This window comes from Protopterus annectens, chromosome 7.part0, assembly GCF_019279795.1.
Source record: "Protopterus annectens isolate FY-2018-M chromosome 7.part0, PAN1.0, whole genome shotgun sequence".
In the NCBI taxonomy this organism is placed as follows: domain Eukaryota; kingdom Metazoa; phylum Chordata; order Ceratodontiformes; family Protopteridae; genus Protopterus; species Protopterus annectens.
In genome coordinates, this window is record NC_056739.1 from 1919129087 (window position 1) to 1919144758 (window position 15672).

The window sequence follows — 15672 nt, forward strand, 5'->3', positions numbered from 1 at the left end:
GAGAAGAACTATTGAATTTAGTGGTTATGCTTATGTGCGAAGGCAGTGCCAGAATTATATAGTGGCTCTGGTGGTGTTTTTAGTGATGAGCACATTGAAGTGATTTACCATTTCCTCTTTGCCAAAACTCTGAAGGTGGATGATATCCGACTATAAATATGAAAGGCGCTAGGCATTTTTGGTGCATCATCGTTAACATGCTGTTAGATTACGTTAGTATAAAAGGCCCAACAGATAGCACATGCAACTTTGGGGCTGGAATATCAGAAGGTTTGTGGGTTCTATTTTCACATCAGGTTTTTAGATTCATTTTGGTGCTAGAATGTCAGAAGTCTTTGGGTACATTCCTGTCCCAGATAACTGGATTCATTTTTTGTCAGTGTTAGTAGTTCAGTAGGTAGTAGGACCTATCTCTGGTGCTAGAACATGTTTTTCCAGTGTTGCATGGAAGGCTTAAATGGTACCTCTGGAATTGCAAAGTGGAGTAGTGGTCCCTGTTTTCATAAAGTGAAAGCAAGCAGGCCAGCCCCTGTGGCAGGGCACCATAAGCAATCTTCCTTGATGTCTACATGGAGTGTTTATATTTGCACATGTCTCAAACCAACCCCCCCCCCCCCCCCACACACACACACACACACGCACACACACACACACACACACACTGCCAGAGCACTTTCTTTGGCTTTAAACTAAGTCTCGGTAACAGCGCAGATGTCTGCATTCTCCAGAGGGAGAAGAGCTTGTAGGGTGCATAGTTTCTCATTTAGGTTCCTAGCATTGAGCCGTAACACCATAAGGCTGCTTTGAGGGGTTTTTTTTTTTTTTTTTTTTTTACTGTGCTGGTAGTTTTGTCATTTTGACATTCAGAGCTGAACTCTCCCTTGATTTCTTAAAGTACAGGATGATTTTGGCATTCATACTGTACAGATGAACACTGTCTGGTGCATTGCAGTTTCCTTGGTATGAAGTTGTAAGAAAGGTGCTGCTCTGCAGAGTAGACATGCATTGTAGGGAGGAAATGGTTCTTCATGGAGACCAAAAATATGTATGTATAGCAAATCTACGACTTTCATCAGTCTCAGACTTGAAATATGCCTTAAGTGAAGCTTGCATACATATGGGGGACTGCAAAACCTATACATTTGTTTTCACTTTTTTTTTATTTTGTCTCGTGTAAGTCATCATCCTCTTGAAACAATGTTTCCCATTTAAAGAGGTACTTACTACATTTATATCTTAGCAGGCAACCCGTTTCATTCATTCCTCTGCCTCATGTCTAGAATTTAATCTTTACTGTTGTGCTAAAAAGATGTTTTGTTTCCATTTCAATGTATTTTGAGCTACTGTGGAGCATTGAAACGTTTAACATACTATTGTTGGTGGGTTAGATGACCATAATTAATTTGGAAGAGCTTAGTGTTCTTTTTTCCTCAACCTTGCACCTTGCTGACACACTTTATCCTTTCTCTTGTCCTGCCATGCCGACCCCTTAATGACAAGACTCTTAACATGGGTTTGCGACCATTTCGAATTACTGTTTTACTTCCAGACAAGCATTTCAGCCCATAGACTTTCTAGATTTAACATTTGCTGCAGTTCTAAAAAATAAATGAACTGTGCAAGCTTTTGCAAATTTGAGAATTTTAAGGTTGATTCTGCACCTGGAGTACTGTTACTTATGTTACTATGCATTGTTCTTGGTTTTCTGAACAAGGAGTTGAAGGTCTGTTAAAATGCGGCTGTGCTCTTCCTGTCAAGTTTAGAAGGAGCAAGTAACATATATTGGCAGCGGTTTGATGCCAACATTATTGCATTTTTTAGCAGTAACTAAATCTCAGCACTTATTTAACTCCATTCAACCTTTGTGTCATTGACATTAAAATTAATTTGCACTACAAGTCAAATGTTTTTATCTCCTGAGTGATTCATTTAAACAGGAATTCATCAGCAATGCAGGCTGCACCTAAACCAAAGTGCCTTTTTATAGCATTACTAGAGCTGCAATGCTTTTTAAGGTTTTGTTTTGTCTGTCTTATCTCTATAACCACATTTAGGAGGAAGAAGAGGGTGACTGTCATCATGATGCGAATGAAGTGGTGTGTATATACAATGTTAATAAAACTCGTCATACAGCGTTATCAGAATATGAGATGAAAGGCAGGCTGAAACTCTGCACAGAGTTGGCCTTCAGGCAGGACTTGGTCCTGAAGCATTGCTTTATCTTCACTTGCTGGAAAGGCTTTTTTATTGCTTATCACTGCAGTCAGGAGGCATTTCCTGCTTCATGTTATCTCCTGGAAAGCTTGCACTCCCCCACCACAACATCATTAATTTCTGTTGCCCCCATCCTGTGATAGACGGCTTCTTTTGAAAGTTTTCTTTGGCCTGGAGCAGATACTTAATTCTGATGAGATGATGAATTGCTTTTTGGCTGATCAGCGACAGTCTCTCTCTCTCTTTTTTTTTTTTTTTTTTGCGTCTTTACTGGCTTGGGTACAGTTCAGAGCACATTAAGATTTTGAAGAGCACGATGTTAGTCATTGTGGGACTAAATTTCTTTTCAGGCTTTTAAATTAACACAATTTGCCTGATCAGTTTCATTACAAAAACAGTTTTATGAAAAATTGTTTGAAACCGACCTGTAATTTGAATCTCCCTGCAGGAAGCGTTTTTCAGTTGTTCTTGTGCATCCTTGATCAGAACCCTTAGTGATGGGAGGTGTCTAGCCTGTTACCTGACCAGTACAATGAAGTCCAAGGCAGGAGGATGAATGTGGGACATCCGGTACCTGATGAATGAGTGAGAACAGCCAGCTATGTCACTCCAAATGCACCACAGTTACACTTATATCATCAGTATACATGTACAGTGTGTATACAGCCTCATCAAGTGGTCAGCATGTCAGAAGTTGTGTTTGGGCTTGTTAAATGTCATGTACACCCAAACATGAATGTGTTTCTGTTGCTTGGATCAGTTTCCCAGAGGTGTCCAAGTCTTTTGCTTCAATAGTAACCCAGGAATGTGTTCCTAGGATTGACCACTGTCTAACTTTCCAAGAAACTGTATTCAGGTACGTCTGTTAATCAGCAATTCTAGGTGCTGCATTCTTTTTGTAATAAGTGCTAGCGACCCCTTTCCCTCAAGAAAAGGTTAGAATACCCATTTGATTACTTGGTGCTCATCCCGTCTCCCAAGTTCTTTCCACTTCTAATTTGCTAGTTAGAGTGACTCAAAGAACTGTGCTCTGGTGGTTGTCTGACCTACGTGTGCTGCTGTTAGGAGTGTTTCATTTTTTTGTAGCAGTGTAAAGCCAGAAGTAAAATAGATGTATATTTATTTATATTCTTTTGAGCGACGACAGTGAAGTATTTACTGGGAAAAAAACCCACAGAACTTTGTTTTTGAGGAAGTCCCACATTCTCCCAAAAGTGAGTACATTTCTGACTGTGGTACAAAGACACTTTCTGATTTTATTCCTGGAGATTAGTAAGGTACTGCATCGACTAAATAAACTCTTTTTTTCAGAAAGCAAATCATAAGTGAAAAAGGATATGCTTTGCTTAAAACTGAATACCAGTGGGTAGACTTGTCACCACCATGTTTTCTTGTCTCTATCCTTATGCTTATGAAGTGTAAGTTTGTAAATGCTCATTGTAGGTAATGAGGCATCATTCAGTCAAGGTTATGTAACAGGCTACTGCTGTATTCCATATTTTGCCAGATCCCTTACAGAATATCAGAATATCATGTAGGCTTTATTCTCAGGTGTGCAGTAGCAAATTCAGCCATCTCATTTTGCAGGCAGAAAAAACTGATGCATTGCATATCTCTTCTAGCACAAACCTTTCTGCATATGAGTGTGTCAGTGAAAGAAGACTCGCACCTAATGTAATCCCATGAAATTTTAAAGCTAGCCCCTGCACAGCTGTTTTTCCCTTACCTATGCTCCCATCTTCCTCTTATATTGGTCAAAGCATCTCTAGATCTCTCTAGTGGCCTACACTGTACCACTACCTCAGGCAATGTATCCCAGAGCACTTCAACAATGTCTGTAAAGTTAATGGTTCCTCATGAATGGGGTACTTTTTTCACAGCAATTTGGTGTGTTTGCGTAAGTGGAGAGGAAGCAGTGCAGTCTTTCAGTATGTAGATTTTTTTTTTTAATATTCCAAACCAGTGCACTCAGAATCAGCAGTTCCATACTGTGGCTTGTGAATTTAGTTTACAGAGAGGGTAAACAGTAAAGGAATTGATTATATAGATTTAAAAAGACATTGCAGCCTGCAGCTGTTGTGATAGTTAGTATGCATTTAAAGTAGCAACTCCTCCCTCAGCTTGGCTGTCACATGAATTTTTGAGCAACATGGTATGATATGGAGCTCTGTAGTTAAGGGATGAAGTCCACATTCTTACACTAGAGTGGCAGCTCCTTCCACATTTTTTATAGGATGTCTGTTTTGTTCCTAGTAGCAAGACATGTGGTATATTCACCTTCATGATGACATATGATGTAGTCACACTTGCATATGAGGATGTGTGCACTATATAGAACTTGCACACTCTCATGTACCAGGATACAGATTTTGGCCTTCTCTCTTGTTGCAGCTTCATTGTGTTACAGCAGATGCAGTCATGGAAAGTACTGAATGTCTGTAAAACAAGTAGAATAACACTATATGTGAACAAGATGCATCTATCCAGGATCCTTAAAGTGATTTGCTGCTGTTCTTGCCTGTATCACTGCAGGTGTTATTTCTTACATGTTTAGCCATTTTTAAAGTAGAAGCCTCCAATATTTGTTATTAAGCTGTAACCCAAATAAATGTACGATATTCCCTTCAACCAAGGGATACCATTGGTATGTTTTCATAGATTTTAATGGAGGGACTCCCACACATGCATGGTCATGCTTCTGTCAAAGTCCATGGATGCATCCCCACTTTGTTCCTATGCTGACATAATAGGGAGTAAGGGTTAGCTGAAGCCCCTCAAGACATTTGCATACAAAAATGTTAATTTTGCAAAAATGCAATTACCACTGTGGCTGTATACAGTATGAAGGACTAGGGCTACATTATAGATCTGTAAGCACTGCTTTCTGTGCTGCAAATGGTATATAAAACAGTGATGCAAATTCACTTAGACATTGGCATCTGCTATATTGACCATTGTGTTATGTTTGGAAGTGAAGCCATTCTTGATATTGCACCCTTTATGGTAAAGAAGATGGTTCATATTGCCCATCACTTCACCCTACATTATGGCCCCAATACCCCTACTTCATTTCTATTCTAAAGTATGTGAAAAATATCTTTCCTAAAATTTACTCTCTCTCAATTCACTGTTAATTAACTGCCTGTGAACTGATACAATACTTTCTTGCTACCACCTCCTCCACAGCAGCTATCGAGCATTTCTGTAAGTCGCCACAACTTTACAGATATAACATTTGCTTTGCAATTTCAGCTTCCTTACATTTGTGATCAGGCTTGTAATTGAGGGGTATGGCTACTCCATTGTATGACTCATAAAAGGCAGCTATTAAGAGGATTAAAACCATTCAGAATTTTGTTCCAAACAGGTGGAACATTCAGGTAAAGGAGGAAGCAAGCCCTATCCAAGTGATGAGCAGGTGTTATTTCCTCCTCCTGTGATTAAGCCAGAAAGTGTTTGCATCCTAGTAGGGAATCTGCTATACTGAAGTCTGAAAGCTTTTCTTAAAGGTTTCATACATGAAATTGGTGAGGAGTGTAATTGATCTTTCATACATTGTAAGTTGAATTGTTGATCAAAGGCAAGGGAAACACTGCTAAAAACATGTGATGTCACATTTACTGTAGCTAGTTGTCATGGTTAGAGAGATAGCAATAGGTGATGGTCTATAGTCTGGTTGACTGCTCACCAAAACACTAGATATCCACACCCTTTCCTACCTTTCCAAGGTTCCTAACCCCATTTGACTATTATAGATATATATTAAGTTCATAGCTTTTTAAGGAATGTTAAATGTTTGTTCTAGGCTTCATGTTGTTCATAGTTTCTGAGAACCAATGAATTGCTTTTTGGCTGATCAGTGACAGTCTCTCTCTCTCTCTCTCCTCTCTCTCTCTTTATTTTTTTTTTTTTTTTTGCGTCTTTAATGGCTTGGTCAGCCACAACTCCTTAGTTTTGACCTGAACTTCAAAACAGTAGGGGGCCCAACACTGACCCCTGTGGTACCCCACTGGTAACAGGTCTGCTGGTCGAGTACAGGCTAACACAGAAGGTCTTTGGCTAACGAAGTTCGCAGATGACTGAAAACTAAGAGCCATAATCAAAACTCCAAAAGATGTGGACATCCTACAAAAGGGCCTCGCTGAGACAGACTGGTGTCAAAGCCATGGCTTCAAGCAATGCCAAAAAGTGCATTGTCATCCCTTTTGGTAAAAACTCTGTACCCATGAACTACCACATAGGCGGTAGTTTACTTAACACTGAAAATGTGATGATACCTTGAGACACAGGTGGACAGTAGTCTCTCCTTTGATAATCACATCTCTCCTTTGATAATCACATCGCCACAGTAGTCAGGAAGTCCTTCTACGTGGCACACCTCATCACAAAAGGCTTTTCATCCAGGAAAAAAAAGAGGTCATTGTTCCCCTCTACTCATCACTCATTAGACCCATTGTAGAGTACAATGTCCCTTTTGGTACGTACCTCACAAGACCTCTACAACAACTGGAAAGGCCGCAGAAATACCTCACAAAGAGGATTACCGGCCTCAAACAGATGCCCTACACAGACAGTCTCAAAAAACTCTAGCTTTACTCTGTCGCATATCGCCTACTCAGAGACGATCTCTGCCCAACACACAAAGCTGTCAAATCCAGAACTTTTGGACATGCTCCACTTAAAAAAATCCCAATCCCTTTGAGTTACATGCTCTAGGGACCTACACTTTGTCACCACAATAAACAGAACATGCTGAAGGGATAGATTCCTGTCCCAGAGACTTCCCATACTCTGGAACAAACTATATCAAACAAAGCTCCACATTAGCACTCTTCAAGAAAAATCTTGATGATTGGATGTGAGATAGGAAATTCACCCCAGGGATCACTTCTGTGGCTCTGCTCGACAGTGGCACAGGAAAATAATTTTCTTGGGTGGCGAAAGCCAGGGTACCTTTTGGCTAGGTTTATATAGGCCCTAGAGCCAATAGCCTAGTACCTACCTATGATGTAGAGTCACCCACTTTGATAGTGTGTGTCCTGTTTGTGAGCCAGTTGGCAACCCATCTTACAATGAAGGGGGTTTGCATTCAGTTTGCTAAGTTCATTGGTAATGCCCAAGTGTGGGATTGTGCCAAAAGCGTTTGGCAAGTCAGGGTATGCTGTGTGCACAGATTTGCCCTCACCAGTGGCCCTGGTCACATTTTCAAAAAAAATCCACCAGATTTAGCAGGCAGGATCTGCCCTTGATGAAGCCGAATTGGGTAGGATCCAGGGTTTGGAGGTCGCCTATGTCTTTATTTATGAGGTCCATAATGATATGTTCCATGACCTTGCATATGAGGCTGGTCAAGCTTATGGGTCTTTAATTCCCTGGGTCTGTTGCTAGGCCACATTTGTGGAGGGGAATAACTGTTGCTGTTCTCCATTCCACAGGAACAAAGCCTGTGGTTAGACTATGATTGAAAAGGGTACTTAATGGTGATGCTAGTTCATGTATTAGCCTGTTTAGAAGACAGCCTGTGATACCATCTGGTCCCATAGAGGCTGTGTGTTTTTGCCTTGGACAAGGCTTTGATGACCTGTTCTTCAGATATGTATGGTGGGTGGGTGGGGGTTGGGGGAAGGTTTGTGATAGGTTTGGAGGGGATAAGTGAGTGAAATTTTTGCCAAAACTATTCGCTAGCAGGTTTGCTATCTCTGTGGGGTCAGGGTTTCTGATACTGTTAGTCACTAGTTCTGCACATGCTTGGTTCCTACCTTTTAGGCTATGTACATAGCTGTAAAAGGCCTTATGGTTTTCCTTAGCTGTGATTGCTAAGTTTTCCTCAGAGAAGCCCTTTTAGAGGATTTGACAAGTTGTCTTATCTGCTTGTTCAGGCCGAGGAGGGTGCTTTTCCATTGTTGAAGTCTCACATTTGTATTCTTGGACAGCAACGTTTTCCGTTTATTGTAAAGTTTGTTGCTTGGATTTACTTGGGGCTCTGGCTTTGATTCTTTCTGGTAATGTTGAATTGCATATAGTATTGTGTGTTTGTGTGTGTGTGTGTGTGTGTGTGTGTGTGGGGGGGGGGGGTTCTTTTTTTCTTTTCCCTCATGGAGAGAGAGAGGTTAGTCTTCAACCCTGCCTTCACAAGGGGCGATGGTGACAAGAGATCGGTATTTTGGTAAGATAAGAGTTGTGGATGGCTTGGCCTTGGTTCTTTACTGTTGGGAGAGGTGGCAGAGTTCTTGCTAAAAGTTTGGAGCTAGACTGTACCACGAACTGGTGTCACTAGTCAGTTCCTATGGTTAAAGAGACCATGGGTTCTGATATCTACTGTTGATGATATATCACAGTGCTTCTTCCTGTATATGCTGAAAAAACTCTGCAGTTATACAAATATTCAACAAACATGCATGAATTTGGAATAAGTAATACAAAAAGTGGCCCTTTCTTTCCTCCATTTTATATTTGGATACATTTAGTTATTCTGCACTGAGAGTGCTTTAAGTTTGATAACTCAGCAGATTTTCATGTAATTATTAGAAAAGATTAGGCATTCAGATTAATAAATAGTTGGTACTGACATATTGGATATAAAGGTTCTGCTTCTCTGAAAGGGTAGTTGAGCTATGGAATTTACTACTTTAGAACTCATAAACATCTCTCTAACAAGTATGATTGAGAAGTAAAAACTCACTTTTGGTGGGTTGTAATCCATATTCTTTCTCTCAGGTTTTTTTTTTTTTTTGTTCTTTAGAGTTGTCATGCATTGATCTGTGGTAACAAAGGTATTTGTATCCTAATGGTTGTTCCTTTTAAGATAAAGTACAGACTGTACAGCTGCGATTCAAACTCTGTTACGTATGTTTTAATATCTGTGTTGCTTGCAAGCGTCTTGCCTGCATGCCTCCTACCTTTCTCACTACCTTGTCTTCAAGATGATTCGTTTTCTTGTGTATTTTATTTGCCATATACATACTTTATTGTCCATCTCAATTCTGATGGTATTCTAATTAATGTTTGTTTTCTGTTGTCCATCTAATTTCTGACAGTATTCTAATTGTTTGTTTTCGTCTTTCTTTTTCTCCTTCTCAGCTTTTGCTGAGCTACAAACAGATATCCACGAGCTTACCAGTGATTTGGACGGTGCTGGCATTCCATTTTTGGACTATCGGACGTATGCTATGAGAGTTCTGTTCCCAGGCATTGAAGACCATCCAGTCCTGAAAGAGTTGGAGGTAGGGTACTCTGGGGCGCTGCACGCCACGATGTAGGCCGAAGTCTGTCAAAGAGATGTCTAACAGCATCACAACAGTTTCAAGCCTGAGAAAGGCACGTAGGCACTCTTTACGCCTAACACACTTGTTTCCTTTAAAAAATGGTTGCCCATTGATGGGGGTTCCTTTATCAGAGATGGCCTGGGTTTGAGTTTACTTCTAGGAGTCGCACTGTTACCAAGGGCAAGACCACTTGTAAGAAGTTCACTTGGGGAATGTCTGTGTACAGTATAGTTAGGCAGTATGTTTAATTCTAAAACTGAATCACAGAGGTTGAGTAGGAAGTAACAGGTGATAATTTTGAAAGTTACTCACTCTGCAATTAGTTGTTCAGAAACACCCACTGGCGAGCTTTGTAAAACTGTGTGTCATGGGGCTGTCTCTGATTAGGATTTGCTTTCTTTTCATTATCTTGCTGGCTGTCAACATTTCAGGAAAACTGCATTTGACAATGAGTATGGAGCAGACGTTTATCACATTCATCTGTGCACATCAGCAAACAATATATACTGTTATCCCCCCGGTTTTTAACTAAAAGGCAGGCTAAGTAAATGCAGCTTGTAAATATTCTACATATTTTTTCAAACACTTACCCTGCTGTTTTGAGTACTGATGCAAAGAGTGCAAATGTAAGTGACAGGTGGCACTAATGAGGAAGTGACATGTAGATGCCACATATTTCTTATATTTAAAAAGTACTGATTCTTCTTATTTTCTGTTCTCAGTACCTGTTAATGTAAGAGACTGACTTCTGTTTAGTGTAAGCCATTACCCTCATAGGCTCAGTGGGTGGCAGAGAACATCTTGTCCTCTCTTTATGTTTGCACATTGCCCATATGCCTGTGTTTTAAGTCTGTATGTTGTCATTCTGATCTTTTTTAGGGTGCCTTACATCACTAGTTTGTATCGAGTCTGAGAGTTCTTCTAAACTAGCTGTAATGTAGAGACATAACATTCATTTCTGTGCCTTTGTTCTAGAGCAGACCTGGACTTCTTTTCTAGTAGGAAAAGACACCCCACCCCAGCTTCATAGTGGAGGAAGTCTCAACTATAGGAAATTAGCTGAAAAACATGCACCAAGCCACTGTGCATGTAGGCTTGAGAGATTGCTGTGAACGTGAGTGCACTTTAGTGTGAGTGCATACAAACATCCACAGGTACTCTCAGCAGCTCTGCATTCCAGTAACATATTGTTTGTTCACTGCCGTATGTTTGTTAGTGTTTGGTATGCATGTGGGAGTTAGAGGAAGGCAGAAGATTGTATGAAAGTTCTTGGTAATGTACTGTTAGAAGCTTTTTTGGTGTGCTTACAGAGCATTTTTTTTCCTTATTTTAACCTATCTTTTTTGCACATGAGCACATGAATAGTAAGGAAATCAGGATGATTGATGCCCAGAATACATAAATGCAACATCCTGCAGTGGTTGGAGCAATACTTGTAGTTTGCCTGCCAGCATGTATTTGGTGTTAAATGCCACTGTCATTACAAAAAAGTAATTTCCTTCCCCTCCAAACACATTCATATTACTCCCTTGAGAGTTTCTTTGGGTGTAGAAGGGGGCTTAAACTGTAATAATGGGACTTGGATGCAAGAAAGAACATTAAAAATGACTGTTAAATGACTGTAGTGATAGGAGGATTGACTTTTCTAGGTCCACAGTGTACTAATTTGCTGTATATTGTTTACTTTAACCCACAAGATCAGAAACATGAAGTCTGTCCTCCACCCGTTAAATTAAAAGGTGTGCCAGCAAAAGGAGCCTGCAATGTATACAAGAGGAAAGCTTAACATGTCACACATACAGTGCATCAGCACTCAGATGTTCCCTGCTGATGATCTGCAGCTATCAGTTTACATATTTATTTAAGAAGTGGGAGAGTGAGGATTTAAGTACTGCTTTAGGATTTGAAATATTACTGTTAACCATTGTTTTAGCTTGGAGGGTGTTACTCTTAGTATTTCTTAAAAGTAAATATTTTAGTGTAAATATTATATTGCTTTGGAGAAATATGATGTTGCTTTGTTACTTCTCTGTCTGCAAATTTACAGGTCATCAAATATAAATGGAGACTTTTTCTGAATAAGTTATGCATTTCAGTGCATCTGTAATGTGAGGTATGCATGCATGTAAGTATGTTTGTGTGTTGTTTGAGTAGAAGAGTTAAAAACCTTCATGTCTATGCCTTTCCACCTCTACCTCTTCTTCTAAAGGTATTACTAAAGGTCAGACAGGACAGGCCAAGGATGATTTTGATAGCTCCAGATTGGCCTCGGCAACACTGGTACCCACTTCTAAGGAGTCTTGTAAAGAAGCCTCCATGGCCTTTACCTCTGATTCCTCATCTGTTATCTCAGAAGGGCGGTCATCTGCTCAATGTCAAGCTTCCATCTCTTCATCTCACAGCTTGGCATATTCTGTGTTGAAGCATGGTAGGTCTCAGCTTCCTCAACAAGTTTTAAATGTGATTATGGAAGCTAGAAGGCCTAGTACTAGGAGAGTGTACGCAGAAAAATGGAAGAGATTTTTATTTTGGAGTACAGCAAAGAATTTGGAGATTTCAGAGCCTAATTTGAGTGTGGCTCTTCAATATCTTACTGAATTATTGGACAAAGGTTTGTCTTTCTCTTCCATAAAGATTCATGCTGCAGCAATTTCAGCTCACTATGATTGTGACCCTCCTTTGTTTTCGCATCCTTTGTTCAAGCAGTTTCTTAGAGGGGCAAAGAATATAAGACCCCCACGTAGAGCTCCTACTCCTGCTTGGGATCTCAATTTTGTGTTGGAAAAACTTACTCTACAACCTTTTGAGCCTGCAGCTACTGCTGAATTGAAATATTTGTCATGGAAGACTGCTTTTCTGTTGGCTATTACTTCTGCAAGAAGGGTGTCTGAGTTGCAGGCCCTTATGGCAGTAGAGCCCTTTTGATTTTCCATAAGGACAGGGTATCATTACGCACTAATCCTTCCTTTATGCCTAAGGTAGTTTCTAGTGTGGCTTTAAACCAAACTATTCATTTGCCTCACGTTTTTGCAGATCCTCAAAATAAAGGGGAAAAGATTTTGCATACTTTAGATGTACACAGGCAATTGCGTTATTATTTGAGCAGGACTAAAAGATTTTAGGCAGTCTCAGCAGTTACTTGTTTCTTTTGCTTTAAGTTCACAGGGCAAGCCTGTGTCAAAACAAACTATTTCTAGGTGGATTGGCTTTTGCATTGCATTTGTTATTCCCATCATGGCAAAGAGGTTCCAGCTGGGATTAGGCCTCATTCCACTAGGGCTACTGCCACTTCAACAGCATTTCTAAGGGGTGGCAACTAAGGATATTCTGGAGGCAGCTACTTGGAGTTCAGTGCATACTTTCTCTAGGCATTATCACCTGCCTATATACTCTAAGACTAGAGCTGGTTTTGCCACAGCTGTTTTACAAGGCATGTTGTCAGCTCCTGCTACTTTATAATTTGCCAGCCTCCCTTACCTCTGCTTTGGGATTCTACCCAATTGTCAGGACTGCAGCAAGGGAAGACGAAGAACATAGTACAGTTTTGTACCTACCATAAATGTAGATGTTCGAGGATTCCCTTGCTGCAGTCCAATTTACCCTCCCTCCTTCCCCTCTGTGTTTCAGGGTGGTTGTGTAGGTGAGTTTACATGCTTATATTTTTGTATATATTACTGTATATATTGTACATGTTTTTTGGTGCAGGTTGTTTTTGGGACTTGTCTTTTTGGGTCTTCTGACATCTGGGGCAAGAAAAGACTGAGGAAATGACGTCGGTCATGCGCATTAGTACCCTGACGTACTGACGTCAGTCTAAGGCGCCATGACCGACGTCAGCCTTATACTCTGGTATTCGGGCCGACTGGGACGCGGACTATACCCAATTGTCAGGACTGCAGCAAGGGAATCCTCGAACATCTACATTTATGGTAGGTACAAAACTGTACTTTTCTGAGAACCAATGAATTGCTTTTTGGCTGATCAGTGACAGTCTCTCTCTCTCTCTCTCTCTCTTTATTTATTTATTTTTTTTGCGTCTTTACTGGCTTGGTCAGCCACAACTCCTTAGTTTTGACCTGAACTTCAAAACAGTAGGGGGCCCAACACTGACCCCTGTGGTACCCCACTGGTAACAGGTCTGCTGGTCGAGTACAGGCTAACACAGAAGGTCTTTGGCTAACGAAGTTCGCAGATGACTGCAAACTAAGAGCCATAATCAAAACTCCAAAAGATGTGGACATCCTACAAAAGGGCCTCGCTGAGACAGACTGGTGTCAAAGCCATGGCCTCAAGCAATGCCAAAAAGTGCATTGTCATCCCTTTTGGTAAAAACTCTGTACCCATGAACTACCACTTAGGCGGTAGTTTACTTAACACTGAAAATGTGATGATACCTTGAGACACAGGTGGACAGTAGTCTCTCCTTTGATAATCACATCTCTCCTTTGATAATCACATTGCCACAGTAGTCAGGAAGTCCTTCTACGTGGCACACCTCATCACAAAAGGTTTTTCATCCAGGAAAAAAAAGAGGTCATTGTTCCCCTCTACTCATCACTCATTAGACCCATTGTAGAGTACAATGTCCCTTTTGGTATGCACTCACAAGACCTCTACAACAACTGGAAAGGCCACAGAAATACCTCATAAAGAGGATTACCGGCCTCAAACAGATGCCCTACACAGACAGTCTCAAAAAACTCTAGCTTTACTCTGTCGCATATCGCCTACTCAGAGACGATCTCTGCCCAACACACAAAGCTGTCAAATCCAGAACTTTTGGACATGCTCCACTTAAAGAAATCCCAATCCCTTTGAGTTACATGCTCTAGGGACCTACACTTTGTCACCACAATAAACAGAACATGCTGAAGGGATAGATTCCTGTCCCAGAGACTTCCCATACTCTGGAACAAACTATCTATATCAAACAAAGCTCCACATTAGCACTCTTCAAGAAAAATCTTGATGATTGGATGTGAGATAGGAAATTCACCCCAGGGATCACTTCTGTGGCTCTGCTCGACAGTGGCACAGGAAAATAATTTTCTTGGGTGGCGAAAGCCAGGGTACCTTTGGCTAGGTTTATATAGGCCCTAGAGCCAATAGCCTAGTACCTACCTATGATGTAGAGTCACCCACTTTGATAGTGTGTGTCCTGTTTGTGAGCCAGTTGGCAACCCATCTTACAATGAAGGGGGTTTGCATTCAGTTTGCTAAGTTCATTGGTAATGCCCAAGTGTGGGATTGTGCCAAAAGCGTTTGGCAAGTCAGGGTATGCTGTGTGAACAGATTTGCCCTCACCAGTGGCCCTGGTCACATTTTCAAAAAAAATCCACCAGATTTAGCAGGCAGGATCTGCCCTTGATGAAGCCGAATTTGGTAGGATCCAGGGTTTGGAGGTCGCCTATGTCTTTATTTATGAGGTCCATAATGATATGTTCCATGACCTTGCATATGAGGCTGGTCAAGCTTATGGGTCTGTAATTCCCTGGGTCTGTTGCTAGGCCACATTTGTGGAGGGGAATAACTGTTGCTGTTCTCCATTCCACAGGAACAAAGCCTGTGGTTAGACTATGATTGAAAAGGGTACTTAGTGGTGATGCTAGTTCATGTATTAGCCTGTTTAGAAGACAGCCTGTGATACCATCTGGTCCCATAGAGGCTGTGTGTTTTTGCCTTGGACAAGGCTTTGATGACCTGTTCTTCAGATATGTATGGTGGGTGGGTGGGGGTTGGGGGAAGGTTTGTGATAGGTTTGGAGGGGATAAGTGAGTGAAATTTTTGCCAAAACTATCCGCTAGCAGGTTTGCTATCTCTGTGGGGTCAGTGTGTGTGATACCCTTAGTCACTAGTTCTGCACATGCTTGGGTCCTACCTTTTAGGCTATGTACATAGCTGTAAAAGGCCTTATGGTTTTCCTTAGCTGTGATTGCTAAGTTTTCCTCAGAGAAGCCCTTTTAGAGGATTTGACAAGTTGTCTTATCTGCTTGTTGAGGCCGAGGAGGGTGCTTTTTCATTGTTGAAGTCTCACATTTGTATTCTTGGACAGCAACTTTTTCCGTTTATTGTAAAGTTTGTTGCTTGGATTTACTTGGGGCTCTGGCTTTGATTCTTTCTGGTAATGTTGAATTGCATATAGTATTGTGTGTTTGTGTGTGTGTGTGTGGGGGGGGGGGGTTCTTTTTTTCTT

At 40.9% G+C, this 15672-nt stretch overlaps 1 protein-coding gene across 1 annotated transcript in view; it reads left to right on the top strand.

Moving 5' to 3' along the window:
* Nucleotides 1–15672, top strand: part of LOC122807260 (plexin-A1-like) — a 2134283-nt gene that overhangs the window by 1921053 nt on the left and 197558 nt on the right. Inside the window, exon 21 of the mRNA XM_044078363.1 lies at nucleotides 9295–9437. Within this exon, the coding sequence (XP_043934298.1) occupies nucleotides 9295–9437 (143 nt within the window). The remainder of the gene's footprint in view (nucleotides 1–9294; nucleotides 9438–15672) is intronic.